Genomic DNA, 14,207 nt, shown 5'->3' on the forward strand with positions numbered 1-14,207 from the left:
AATGCATGATGGGAAGTGCAACCATGACTGTGCGTAGTGGTACCAATTGATATATCTTCTCTGCGTTGGGAAATAACATAGAGTGTTAAGAAAAAGATCAATTACTACCTTTCTTCCCCACATTGCTTCCCACCATATTTCTAATCGTAGGGAGAGGGATTGTAAGGCTTTAGCCAATTAAAAAAAGGCTCCAAAGACTGCAAAAATTCACTCTACTCATTTTACGCTACCTTTTAGCTCTAAAATGGCGCCATTACAGATTGAACGCAACAATGCGTGAGTGGGTCGTGCAGCGCATGCGTTAATTGCGTTAAATATTTTAATGTGATAAATATTTTTTAAAATTAATTACCACCGTTAACAGGATAAATTTGATAACCCTACCTTAAGCCTAAACTAAAGACTCTGAATAAGTGCAACATATTATGTCTGTAACGTTAAATACAATTAGAAAACGATTGAATTAAAGAATATATATAAATTTCCCTGCACTTGTTCCATAAAATTAACATTTACTGACCACCACAATGTTTTTATTAATTTATTTTAGTGTTTCTGAATGCTAAAGAGTTGCACTTTTGAACAAATTCATTATTTTTTCAAGCTTTTTATCTGAGTTTATTTGACATGTTAAAATGTCCGAGTGAGTGGTGATTCTATAGTTTTTGCCAGAGGTTGTATAAGTTGCACCAGCAAAAAAAAAAAAAAAATGATGAATGAAAACATGTCACAGCTGAGGATAAAGTGAACCTTCAGTCATTTATGTGTCAAAATTGGGATGGATCCTGTGATGTGCTGGTCTGGTCTCCTCACATTTTGGGGACAAGGACGGTGGAAAACATGTGTAATGACTTATTCCGGCTGGCTCAGCTCTCGATTGGTTGCAGATGCCAAGCAAAGCAGTTGATCATTTTTTTTAAACTTCATTTTTTCTTGCTTTGGAGAGCCTATCTACAGTAGACTTCTAGCAGGTTGTTTGTATTTGTGAAGTTAAAACAAGGCAATTAGGGCTTTCTCAATTATTTATCAGCCTTAATAACGCCAGTCACATTTGGAAGTTTAATCTCGGTGAAATATTCATGGCTCTGAAATTGAACAGTTCCAGGCGGCGCGCTCCGATTGCAAGCCTCCCTCCTCCCCGCTTGTGTTTGTTTTACAGTGGCGAGGCTTGAATGTGGTTTATGGTTTGGAGCGAGCGAGAGCCTCTGATGTGCTTTCACGCTGACAAATGCCACGCGCAAATCCACTCTGTGGACAAAGGTATGTACATGAATCAATACCACTATAAGGCAGTGTAGCAAAAAAATTTGAGTCAAGTAAGAGTAGTGTTACTTCTAAATGATATTACTCAAGTAAAAGTAAAAGGTAGTCATCTAAAAACGTACTCATGTACAAGTAAAAAAGTATTTGTTGAAAAAAAGTAATGAGTAACATTGTTAGTATCTGCTTACAATGTGATTTTTTTTTTCATCAATGAAAAAAATGATGTGTGCACTATTTTGATTTCAACAATGAATTTAGCAGTGCAATATAGGCACTTTCTCCAAAAATTCAGTTGAAGTTTTATTTTTCATAGAATGTTTATTGGAAAACCTTGAAGTTGTTACATTTATCATTATTAAAGTATCCAGTGGGGCATCACAATGCAATTCGCCATAATGTGTTACGTCCACGTCCGCATATATCGGTATCAGTTTGATATCGATATTGGATTTTGGGAGTTGGACGACGTCGGTTAAAAAGTCATTATAGGAAAACTCTACTTATAATTTGTGTGTGTGAAACTACTGTGGGGCAAGTAAGTATTTAGTCAACCACCAATTGTGCTTCTACTTGAAAATATTAGAGAGGCCTGTAATTGTCAACATGGGTAACCCTCAACCATGAGAGACAGAATGTGGAAAAAAAAACTGAAAATCACATTCTTTGATTTTTAAAGAATTTATTTCCAAATTACAGTGGAAAATAAGTATTTGGTCATCTACAAACAAGCAAGATTTATGTCTGTCAAAGAGGTCTAACTTCTTCTAACGAGGCTCCACTTGTTACCTGTATTAGTGGCACCTGTTTTAACTCATTATCGGTATAAAAGACACCTGTCCACAAACTCAGTCAGTCACACTCCAAACTCCACTATGGCCAAGACCAAAGAGCTGACGAAGGACACCAGAGACAAAATTGTAGACCTGCACCAGGCTGGGAAGACTGAATCTGCAGTAGGTAAAACGCTTGGTGTAAAGACATACAAGACCACTGATCATCTCCCTCGATCTGGGGCTCCATGCAAGATCTCACCCCGTGGCGTCAAAATGATAACAAGAACGGTGAGCAAAAATCCCAGAACCACACGGGGGGACCGAGTGAATGATCTCCAGAGAGCTGGGACCATAGTAACAAAGGCTACTATCAGTAACACAATGAGCCGCCAGGGACTCAAATCCTGCACTGCCAGACTTGCCCCCCTGCTGAAGCCAGTACACTTCCAGGCCCGTCTGCGGTTCGCTAGAGAGCATTTGGATGATCCAGAAGAGGACCGAGAGAATGTGTTATGGTCAGATGAAACCAAAATAGAACTTTTTGGTAGAAACACAGGTTCTCGTGTTTGGAGGAGAAAGAATACTGAATTTTATCCGAAGAACACCATCCCCACTGTGAAGCATGGGGGTGGAAACATCATGCTTTGGGGCTGTTTTTCTGCAAAGGGACAAGGACGACTGATCTGTGTAAAGGAAAGAATGAATGGGGCCAAGTATCGAGAGATTTTGAGTGAAAATCTCCTTCCATCAGCAAGGGCATTGAAGATGAAATGTGGCTGGGTCTTTCAGCATGACAATGATCCCAAACACACAACCACGGCACAAAGGAGTGGCTTCGTAAGAGGCATTTCAAGGTCCTGGAGTGGCCTAGCCAGTCTCCAGATCTGAACCCCATTGAAAATCTGTGGAGGGAGTGTAAAGTCCGTGTTGCCCAACGACAGCCCCAAAACATCACTGCTCTAGAGGAGTTTTTATGTTTCCCCAAGAGACTGCACCTATATTGAACAGAAAAAAAACAGAACATAACAACGGCAACCAACACTCTCGGTCATGGTTGCCAGAACGACCCGTGAACCATTGCGAGCGTAACATTGAGTATACAAACAAAATTGGATTGGATGTCCACTGCCGTCATTGCCAGTCATATTAGCTGAAATAGATTTAATGTCTAGCAATGCCAATGGCAGTGAATGACTTAGATGGGCAGCTATTTCAATCTGCACACGTCATTTGCTACGTAACGATGTTTTGTCAAAAAGAAAACAGTCGGAGACGATTCCATTACATTCTGATGGGTGGTTCCAAGTGTCCTTGAGCAAGATGGTTGCACCTGATGCTTCCTGAATGAGCAGACGTAATAGCATGAGCGCTTCCTCATTCTATCTTTGTAGCGCAACAACAGTAATCTTCCCTTCTTCGAGCAAGGCCTATTTGCTAACAGCACATTGAGTGACAAGTTGTGCCGCGATCAGTGTAATTATGAAATTAGACATCTTCCCCTTTTAGAGCAAACGTGTCATTTAGGGAGCTGCTTGTTGGCTGGCTGCGTTGATTTACCAACTAGCGCTTCACTGATGACTAGAAAATCGCCTTTTCTGGAAAGCACCGTCGATGGTGGCCAATGAGTTAAGGTGGCTTTTGTTCCTAATGTCTACTGCATCACAAACAAAAAATTGTGTTTAGTAGTCTTAATCCTTATGTTAAACTCACATTAGCGCACACAGCAGCTAGCTTATACTCCTGCGAAAAAGATGACAGTACAGCTTTGCAACCCTATGATTCACAGTCAGAAAGGCCTCGAGCGGGCATAACAACAATTTGACCCGAAATGAGTTTGCCCCCAACTGCAGCGTCGGTGTCCTCGGCCCTGCGCTCCTTTGTGTTCATTAGCAGTCCAAACACACGTTGTCCTTATTTAACATTTCACCGCCTGGCGACAAAAATGGCTGAGTGCCACTTGGCATTTACACGGACTCTGCACTCCTATCAAGATGTTAGCGTGTGCTCTCACTCGCACAGAGGTGCTTGAATACGACAAATCGGCCCACGTGGCAACAGCCGCGTGTAGTTTTCGGGAGTCAAAACTAAACTTCTTTAAAAAAAAAAAAAAAAAAGGGGGGGGCGGAGCTTAGGAGGGTGCTGGGGGCAGCACAGTTTGCGCGTAAAGGGGGTGTGGTTGGGGGAAGGGAGTATCAAACAGAAAGGCAGGATGAGCCGCTATATAATGTTCAAATGTTAAAATTTACTATAACCCCCCCACCAGCCGGCCCCCTAAAGGCCCGGTTTGTGGGCGTAAAAGGGGCGTGGTTGGGCCAGGGAGAATCAAACGGAAAAGTATGATGATACGCGGAGCTCTAATACAGTGTTTAAATGTTAAAATATACTGTGCCCCCATCCGGCCCTACCTGGGCCTTTAAGGGGCCCAGTTTGCGCACGTAAAGGGGGCATGTTTGAGCGAGGGAAGTGTCAAATAGAAAGGTACTATGATACACAGAAATGTAATATTGTATATAAATGTTAAAATATACCGTACCCCCACGTCCGGCCCCGGGGGCCCCACTTTGCGGGCGTAAAGGGGTCTTGGTTGGGGGAGGGGAGTATCAAACAGAAAGGCAGGTTGAGCCGTAATATAGTGTTTGAATGTTAAAATATACTGTAACCTCCCCCCCACCACAACCACCACCATCTTCCCCATCTGGGCCTTTGGGGGGCCCAGTTTGTGGGCGTAAAAGAGGGCGTGGTTGGGCGAAGGGAGAGTCAAACCGAAAGGTAATATGATATGCGGAGCTGTAAAATAGTGTTTAAATGTTAAAATATACTGTACCCCCCATCTGGCCCCACCAAGGCTTTTAGGGGGCCCGGTTTGCGAACGTAAAGGGGGCTTGTTTGGGGGAGGGGATTATCAAACAGGAAGTCAGGATGAGCCGTAATACAGTGTTTAAATGTTAAAATATACTGTACCCTCCGTCCAGCCACACCCTGGCCTCCAGGGGGCCTGGTTTACGGGCGTAAAGGGGCATGGTTGGGCGAGGGGAGTGTCAAATAGAAAGGTCTGGCCACACCCGGGCCTTTAGGGGGCCTGGTTTGTGCCTGTAAAGGGGGCGTGGTTGGGTGAGGTGTGGGTCAAACGGAAATATAGAGTGATACGTGGAGATATAATATAGTATTCAAATGTTAAAATATACTCCAACCTTACGTCCGGCCCCACTCAGGCCTTTAGGGGGCCCTGTTTGTGGGCGTAAAAGGGGGCGTGGTTGGGCGAAGGGAGAGTTAAACGGAAAGGTAGGATGATACGCGGTGCTGTAATATAGTGTTCAAATTTTAAAATATACTGTACTCCACCCCATCTGGCCCCACATATGCCTTTAGGGGGCCTGGTTTGTGGGTATAAAGGGGGTGTGGTTGAGCGAGGGGTCGGTCAAACGGAAAGGTAGGATGATGCAAGGAGCTGCAATATTGTGTTTAAATGTAAAAATATACTGTACCCCCCCATCCGGTCCCACCCGTGCCTTTAGGGGGCCTTGTTTGTGGGTGTAAAGGGGCGTGGTTGGGCGAGGGGTGGGTCAAACGGAAAGGTAGGATGATACGCAGAGATTTAATATAGTATCTAAATGTTAAAATATGCTGTACCCCCCATCCGGCCCCACCAAGGCCTTTAGGGGGCCTGGTTTGCGGGCATAGTTGGGCGAAGAGAGGGTAAAACGTGGTTGGGCGTGGGTCGTAAAATTTCCACTTGACACCACACAAACACACACGCACACCGGACGATTGTCTTGCCAGCAAAAATGTGGAGGGGCCGGCGAATAATTGTCCAGTAGCACACCCTTACCCCGTCAGACAAACCACTTGTGGGGTCCCGTTTATGCTCATCGCACTCGGGGCCTGTTCACAATTGTTTTACCACTAATATAACAGCATCCCCACCCGCCGTAGGTTCACTCGGGGGGCCCGTTTACACTTATCGCACCTGACCTGAGCCAATACATTTGTTCCGCCACTGAGCGTGAGCTTTAATACACAGCCACTACAAAGCTAATGTTGCAGTTCCAACGGTCAATTGAGGACAATACGTTTTCTGGTTACCGAGGTAACCCATGACAACATCAAGCGCCTCTTGTCACAAGCCACTCTTCAAGTGCAGAGCCGCTACGTCAAAAGACTGAGTGACGGTACCCGGCGATAGCGGCCACATTTAATACCGACTGGAATTGATGCGTAGTGGCTTGGCTGCTGTTTCAGACACCTGCGAAAAAGCCATTCAGCAGTTGTGCTGCTCGTTAATAAACATAAGGCGGATAATAGCTCAGCGCACTCCAGTGCCGCATCCAGCCATCATAATAAGCTTTGTGCATATATACAGTATATATACACACACACAAACACACACACTCAGTACACCTGTTGGCTAATGCATTCAGCGCAGCTAAGAAGTCATTGGCAGGACTGGGACAAGTGGAATATTGTAATTCAGCCATGACTGGCTGTGTTGCTTGGAAACTGCACGCAGAGCATGATGGGATTTATCCAGGATGTCCAAGAGAGCAGTGTCTCATCACATCTTTTTTTTTTTAATACAGTATAATCATGGAATTCTTGAAAATTAAGCCTACACTGTACTTTCTGCTGCATATTGTAATGAGTTCATCACGTGTAGATGTCCAATCAGTTTGAAGCGGGACATTGGTGGCGAATGAATGAATGTTCAGCGGCAGCCAGTACCAGGCAATGAGTCGTTTCCTGTTGATTTTCGGTCACTTACTTTTCCTTTTGGGTCATTTAAGGGTAACTTTCTGTTGAATTTGGGACATTTACGGGTCATTTCCAGTTGATTTTGGGTTACCGGGGCATTTCGGGTCATTTCCTGTTGATTTTCTGTCAAGTCTTTTACCTTTTGGGGCATTTATGGGTCACTTTCTGTTGAGTTTTGGGGCATGTACAGGTCACTTCCTGTTGATTTTGGGTTACTGAAAAGGGGGTGACTCAAGAATGTTGTCAAATGAATAGGTAGTAACTCTAACCTGTAAATACCCACAAGAAATGCTCTGGTTTCAGTGCCATTGACGTCCAGTCCAGTCAATTAATTGTCGGGCAAGCCAGCGCAGCCCATCCCTCCTCCTGCAGCCCAGCAAAGAAGCCATCGTCATCCCCTAGGGATCCAGGGTGGTCCCCCGGGCTATTTGCGCCCCCATCAACCAGCCTTCAGGGATGGGAAGAGGGGACGCATCACCAACCCCCATGCCCACTCGGCCCACGAACCACAGCCACACACCCCCAACCGGCACAGCACATCACGGGACCCCCAGCGTCCCACCAAGCCCAAGGCAGGGCAGGGTTCCCCGCCGGAGCAGGCAACATCCAGCCGACACACCGGCGTCCAGCCAGTGACCCGCGCCGGAGCGTAGGGTGAATTCCCAGGCAGAGAAGAGAGGGGAAGGCGGAAGCAGGAGAATGCCTGAGGAGCTGCTGCGGGGCGACGCGAGACCGGAGCCCCGACCTCCCCCCTACACCCGTGGCCGGCAGCCCAGGCAGAGGGGAGGCGACGCCCCGGTAGCCACGGCATAGAGAAAAAGTGTGGGACCCACCTACCACCCTATTACTGTGGCTGCCAGGTCCCCGACTAGCAGCCATTACCCAGCACCGTGATTGGATTGTGTGGGGAGGGTAGTGCAGTGTATGCATTAAAATAGGGGCGCTCGGCTTGGGGCAGTGGGACCGCTGCATGGAATTTCTACCCAGCCACCCGTCCCACCGCCCTTTGCTGGAGCTCCCCTGTGGAGTATGATGTGTGTGGTTGTATAATAGGTGCAGGAATGGCGGGGCCTGCCGTGAGGAGGCATGATGTCACTCCACCCCCCCAACAGGTCCCATCCATCCTACAACCTTTGTGTGTGATGCATTAAAATCAAGGGGGAGCCGAGCCGATCCAGGACTGTATAGCCCCGTCCCGACTCTCCCCGGAGGCATGAATGAGTATGTAGGTGCCAGGGTGAAAGATATTTACAGCCCAAAGTGAGGAGTGCGTGAATTAAGAGGGACGTTCCCGCAGGGGAAGCGCCAGGGCCCCAATCAACCCCCGCCCCAGACCACCCCCAGTGCGCCTGCATCCACCCACCCACCCCTCCCCGCAGCCCAAGCACCCACCCTGCACCCTGGACAGGTGCCACACCGAGCTCCGCAGACAAGCGGATATCCACCCCACCCCAGGCCCCACGGACCCCAGGAGGCACCTCTGACAACCCCGCCGACGGGAGGGCAGCGGCAGCCGCTGCGGTCCCGGGGAGGCAGACAGGGCCTAAACCAGACCAAACGGACGGAGGCGCAACCCCCCACCCAACCCCCGGACCAGGAGGGGTGCGTGGTATGACACCAGGGAGGACCTCCCCGGTACCCGGTACGAGGAGACACGACTTCGGCCAAACCGACCCTGGAGGGGACTGTGGCCGCTGGATACAACAACCCCACCCCCACCCACCTATTGAAACAATATATCAATTCTTCGTATGTGTGTATCCATAACTTTTCGGACTACAAAGTATCACGATATCTCACCATTTCGATGTCTTGTCAAACCCCTAGTAGACACACTTGAGCTGTCCTGGATTTGTCCCTCTAGCCTTAAGTTTGACACCATCGTGAAGTATTTTTTTGTTGTTGTTGCTGTATTTATATCCTAGTTGTGCTCTAAACTGAATAATTCAGTTTCCCCCTCTGGAGCGTTCACAGCTAATTAACAAAGAAGCACGCTGCCAAGGGCTCGCCAGTTACTTGCGGATGTGACGCAGGTTCCGTGAGTGATTCAACCGGTGCGTGAAGCAGGGGAGTGATCCGTCTCGGATTTATCGACAGTGCTGCTGCGCCCGCCGACGCCCCAAATCGCTAATGCATCACGCCTTGATTAATTGGAGGCCGGACGGGAGGGAACCCTCTCATGAAACTGCAGTGATAAAAACCCCACCCACATCCACGACTCTTGCCAAGAGGCTTTGCGAGCCGAGCTGCCCGCCCTCCCTAAAAACAAAAAAAAATCTACTCTCCGTCTGATCAAACCACGCTCCATCTGTACTCTCAGTCTCAATTAGCACTGTTGCTAGGGGATATAGATACGTTTGCTACAGCTGCATCACTGTCCAAATTTCTCCAGAGGCACAATTCTCAATGAGCCGATGCGGGAGAGAAAGTTTGAATGGTCGTTTTACACACTTTATTATATCGGTAGGACTTTTTGGGGACCTCACGATATGATTTGATTTGCGAAATGTTGGCACACCTGTACTCCTTAACTAGAACACGTAACAGATAGTGCTTGACTCTTATTATTAGAGGCAGCATTCCACACTTTTCCAGAAAATGTTTCAAGGCAGTGAAAGAGCAATGAGCTGTCTGGGGGTTGAACAGCTGCAATGTTTAGCAACCTTAAGAAAAGTCAATTAAACAGAGCTTGGAGGCACTTATTGGGCTCATGGGAACTTATTGCCGTGTCCTGTTTTAGCAGAGTTGAGGATCAATGGCAGAAGCTGATGAAGCCATCAATCTTTGGCACAATGAGCCAGGAAATAATAGAACGTGTCGCAAGCGGTCCACGTCATTGCATACGGATGGACGGACGGACGGTTGGACGGACGGCTTTAAAGGATTGCCCAGCATTTGTCCCTTCAGCAGAAGATGGCTAATCAAATCAAGTGGCTGGAATCTGCAGTCTCTTCATTTCCAAGGGGTGCACATAAACAATGCAGATTGAATTACCGGCAGTCTTTCCAAGTCGCGCAGCCGATCAATTAGAAGCAAAGGTTTGGGTACGGCCAATTGGCTAATTTCTCTAAGTCATTCACCGTGCGGAATGGGTGACCGACTGATTCAAATTGCATGTTAAAAGTGACTGTCGAAATGTAACATTGATACACTAGCATGTGAACTTTAGCCATTTATAACAGGTCCTGTTTATATCGGGTCACTTTCTGTTGATTTGGGGACATTTCGGGGACACGTCCTGTTGATACTTCTTGTTGATTTTTTTACATTTCAGAGACACGTCCTGTTGATACTTCTTGTTGATTTAAGGAAATTTTGGGGACATGTTCTGTTGATACTTCTTGTTGATTTTTTGACATTTCTGAGACACGTCCTGTTGATACTTCTTGTTGATTTAGGGAAATTTTAGGGACACGTTCTGTTGATATCAGATCATATTCTGTTGATTTGGGGACATTTCGGGGACACGTCCTATTGATATCAGGTCACATCCTGTTGATTTTAGGACATTTCGGGGACATGTCCTGTTGATGCTTCTTGTTGATTTGCGGACATTTCAGAGACACGTCCTGTTGGTACTTCTTGTTGATTTGGGGAAATTTCAGGGACACGTCCTGTTGATATCAGGTCACATTCTGTTGATTTAGGGACATTTCGGGGACACGTCCTGGTGATATCAGGTCACATCCTGTTGATTTGAGGACATTTTGGGGACATGTCCTGTTAATATTGGGTTATTTCCTGTTGATTTGGGGACATTTCAGGGACATATCCATTTTTTATCAGGTCACCTCCTGTTGAAGTGGTGACATTTTAGGGATACATCCTGTTGATATCAGGCCCCTTTTTGTCGATTGAGGGACACTTCCTGTTGATACCAGGTCCCTTTATGATTTGGTCACATTTCGGGGACATGTCCTGTTGATATCAGGCGACATCCTGTTGATTTGAGGACATCTCGAAGACACGTCCTGTTGATATCAGGACACTTCCTTTTGAAACTTCTTGTTAATTTGGGGACATTTTGGGGACACGTCCTGTTGATACTTCTTGTTGATTTTTGGACATTTCAGAGACACGTCCTGTTGATACTTCTTGTTGATTTGGGGACATTTTGGGGACACGTTCTGTTGATATCAGGTCACATTCTGTTGATTTGGGGACATTTCGGGGACACGTTCTGTTGATATCGGATCACATTCTGTTGATGTGTTGACATTTTAGGGATACGTCCTATTGATATCAGGTCCCTTTTTGTCGATTGGGGGACACTTCCTGTTGATACCAGGTCACTTCTTGTTGATTTGAGGACATTTCAGGGACACCTCCTGTTGATATCGGGTCACTTTTTGATTTGGTCACATTTCGGGGACATGTCCTGTTGATATCAGGCGACATCCTGTTGATTTGAGGACATCTCGGGGACACGTCTTGTTGATATCAGGACACTTCCTGTTGATTTGTGGACATTTGGGGGACACTTCCTGTAAATATCAGGTCACTTTTTGTCGATTTGACGACACTTCGGGGACACGTCATTTCGATGTCAGGACACATTCTGTCGATTTGGGGACATTTTGGGGACATGTCCTGTTTGTATCGGGTTACATCCTGTTGATTTGGGGACATTTCAGGGACACATCCTGTTAAATTGGGGACATTTCAGGGACACGTCCTGTTGATATCAGGTTATTTCCTGTTGATTTGGGGACATTTCGGGGACACGTCCTGTTGATATCAGGTCATTTCCTGTTAATTTGGGGACATTCCGGGGACACGTCCTGTTGATATCAGGTCATTTTATGTTGATTTGGGGACATTTCGAGGACACGTCCTGTTGATATCAGGACACTTCCTGTTGATTTGGGGACATTTCGGGGACACGTCCTGTTGATATCAGGTCATTTACTGTTTATTTGGGGACATTCCGGGGACACGTCCTGTTGATATCGGGTCGTTTCTGATATCAGGTCATTTACTGTTTATTTGGGGACATTCCGGGGACACGTCCTGTTGATATCGGGTCATTTCATGTTGATTTTTGGACATTTGGGAGAACACTTCCTGTTAATATCAGGTCACTTTCTGTCGATATAAGGACACTTCCTGTCGATTTGGGGACATTTCGGGGACACGTCCTGTTGATATCAGGTCCTTTACTGTTTATTTGGGGACATTCCAGTGACACGTCCTGTTGATATCAGGTCATTTCATGTTGATTTTTGGACATTTGGGAGAACACTTCCTGTTAACATCAGGTCACTTTCTGTCGATTTGACAACATTTCGGGGACACGTTCCATTGATGTCTGGACACTTCCTGTTCATTTGGGGACATTTCGGGGACACGTCCTGTTGCATGGGCGGCAATGGCATCGACTTGCATGGGTGCCATCTGAACGTCAATAGGTTGTAATGGTAATTTTGGGGGGCAAAAATCACAACACAGGTTTTCTGCCATTGAAAATGAATGTGAAATTTGGACCTACATGGCCGTCAATGGCATGGACGTGCATGGCTGTCAATGGCATCGACTGATGCATCGGCTGAAGCCCTCCTAAAATATGCCGAACGATGCCACTGCTATATGGGGGTTCGCCTTGCAAAGCTCCATCTAATTATCTTATATAAAAGCAATATACAGGCGTGGTACAGGACGCTGTGGACCAATAGGAGCGGTTCATTTTCTGAGTGGGTTGGTTCACCGAACCAGCACGTTTGCGTGCTTTCTCTCTCGCTCTCTCTCTCCGCGTTGCGTTGAGGCAACTGTAAGCGGAGTAACAGTAAATCAGACCTCGCAGCCGGAGCAGTGAAACCGTAAACCCGTAAACCTCGTCGCTGTATTTTTGGCCGCTGACAGGAGCGACTGAGACCCCGGCGCTGTCTTTCCTTCCTCGGCGCGATCCACCGAGAGAGTTATCCGGCGAGAGCGACGCCGTCAAAGCGTTTTCCGCCTACTTTCTGCTCGAGATCAATATACTTTCACACTGGAAATGTCCGAAAACAAGCCGAATGACGAGCCCAAGTTATCCACGACGGACAGGGTGGTGAAATGTGAGTAGCTCTGTTTTCCTATTTATTTATGATTATTTTTAATTCTAGCCGAATTCGCAGTCGGTTGGCTGGTCGCGGAGGAAAAAGAAGGGTGTTAGCCGAACGGTGACAGCAGATCCGTACGAGGAAGTGAGGCTTGCTCCGATGTGTAGACCCAATTGAGCTCCGTATAATACCTTTTTTCCCTTCCAGCAGCCACCATTGCAGCCCGCACGCACGTATGACACATTGTGCACAAGCGTTGCCTTCAATCTGAGGACGCATTTTGCATGTACCATAAAGCATAGTTTTTTACTCGGGTTTCTTTTCGCCCCCCACCATTGCTTGAGAAAAAAATTGTCTATGGGGGGCGGGATTTTTTCACACTATTCCTGTCGTCTGCCTTACTCTGCCTTGGACGTCTGACATTCCACCTTTGCAATCTCGCAGAAGAACGCGTTAAAGATCCCAATCGAAGCAATGCAGCCAGTTGCATGCGAGTTTTCCTCTCATGCTGACAAGGATTACCCCCCCCCCCCCCATACACGCCGTACCCGCCCCATTTCTGTACTGTTTTTGTATGTGACGTCCTTTACTTTATTGATACCTGTACACACACGCTCTGAATATGATAAGGTGCATTTTAGGGGATTTCAGAGTTCTAGTACTATGTGGATTTTAGCGATTTGGATTCATACGAGGCTATTTCTTTCAGTAACAATCGCTTGGAAAAAGTATTTTAATCAATGGGAACCTGTTGGTTCCCGTGGCAACTGCGTAACAATTATTTTTTTGTCGGATTTTGAAGCCATTTTGCACAATTCCAGTGCAATTCTGCCCTGGAAATAAAGCCAAGCAGGTTAATTCCGGTTATTTTGTGATGTGTTTTCAATTCCTGCACTGTAGATTTATACCGTATTGGCCCGAATATATGATGTCCCTGATTAAAAGACGAGCCCCTCTTTTTCAAGACTCAAGTTTGAGAAAATACTTTTTGAACACCAAATTAATTTTTATGCAGAAAATAATTATAGTACATCTGAAACAAATGATTATAACAATATATTTGTGAGAAAAAGCGTGAACATTTAAATATGTAAACTAAAGTGCACATTCGTAAATGAATGGCTTCTGGTTTTTGAAATGTAAGTAAACCAATCTATTGTGATAAAACAACAAAATTGCAATAACTGCATTAGCCATCAAAGTGAGGTCTAACTGTAACTGTAGTCTTGAAACAAATCAGAATAAGGAAAAATATTGCAATAAAATAATGCCAACTGGTTAAACTTCAGAGTAGCTGAGATCTGTCATGACAGAACATCGCTTCAGTGATATCTGGCGCCATCTAGCGTCGTGAATAGGTATAACGTCTAACGTCTAGTAAATG

At 46.1% G+C, this 14,207-nt stretch overlaps 1 protein-coding gene across 2 annotated transcripts in view; it reads left to right on the forward strand.

Moving 5' to 3' along the window:
• Window positions 1–12,511: 12,511 nt before the first annotated feature.
• LOC130927970 (protein phosphatase 3 catalytic subunit alpha) overlaps window positions 12,512–14,207 on the forward strand; it is a 105,289-nt gene continuing 103,593 nt past the window's right edge. For both annotated transcript variants that reach the window (XM_057854124.1, XM_057854126.1), the window contains exon 1: window positions 12,512–12,838. In XM_057854124.1, the coding sequence (XP_057710107.1) occupies window positions 12,778–12,838 (61 nt within the window). In that variant the 5' untranslated portion in view covers window positions 12,512–12,777. The remainder of the gene's footprint in view (window positions 12,839–14,207) is intronic.

This window comes from Corythoichthys intestinalis, chromosome 13 (assembly GCF_030265065.1).
Source record: "Corythoichthys intestinalis isolate RoL2023-P3 chromosome 13, ASM3026506v1, whole genome shotgun sequence".
Taxonomy (NCBI): Eukaryota; Metazoa; Chordata; class Actinopteri; order Syngnathiformes; family Syngnathidae; genus Corythoichthys; species Corythoichthys intestinalis.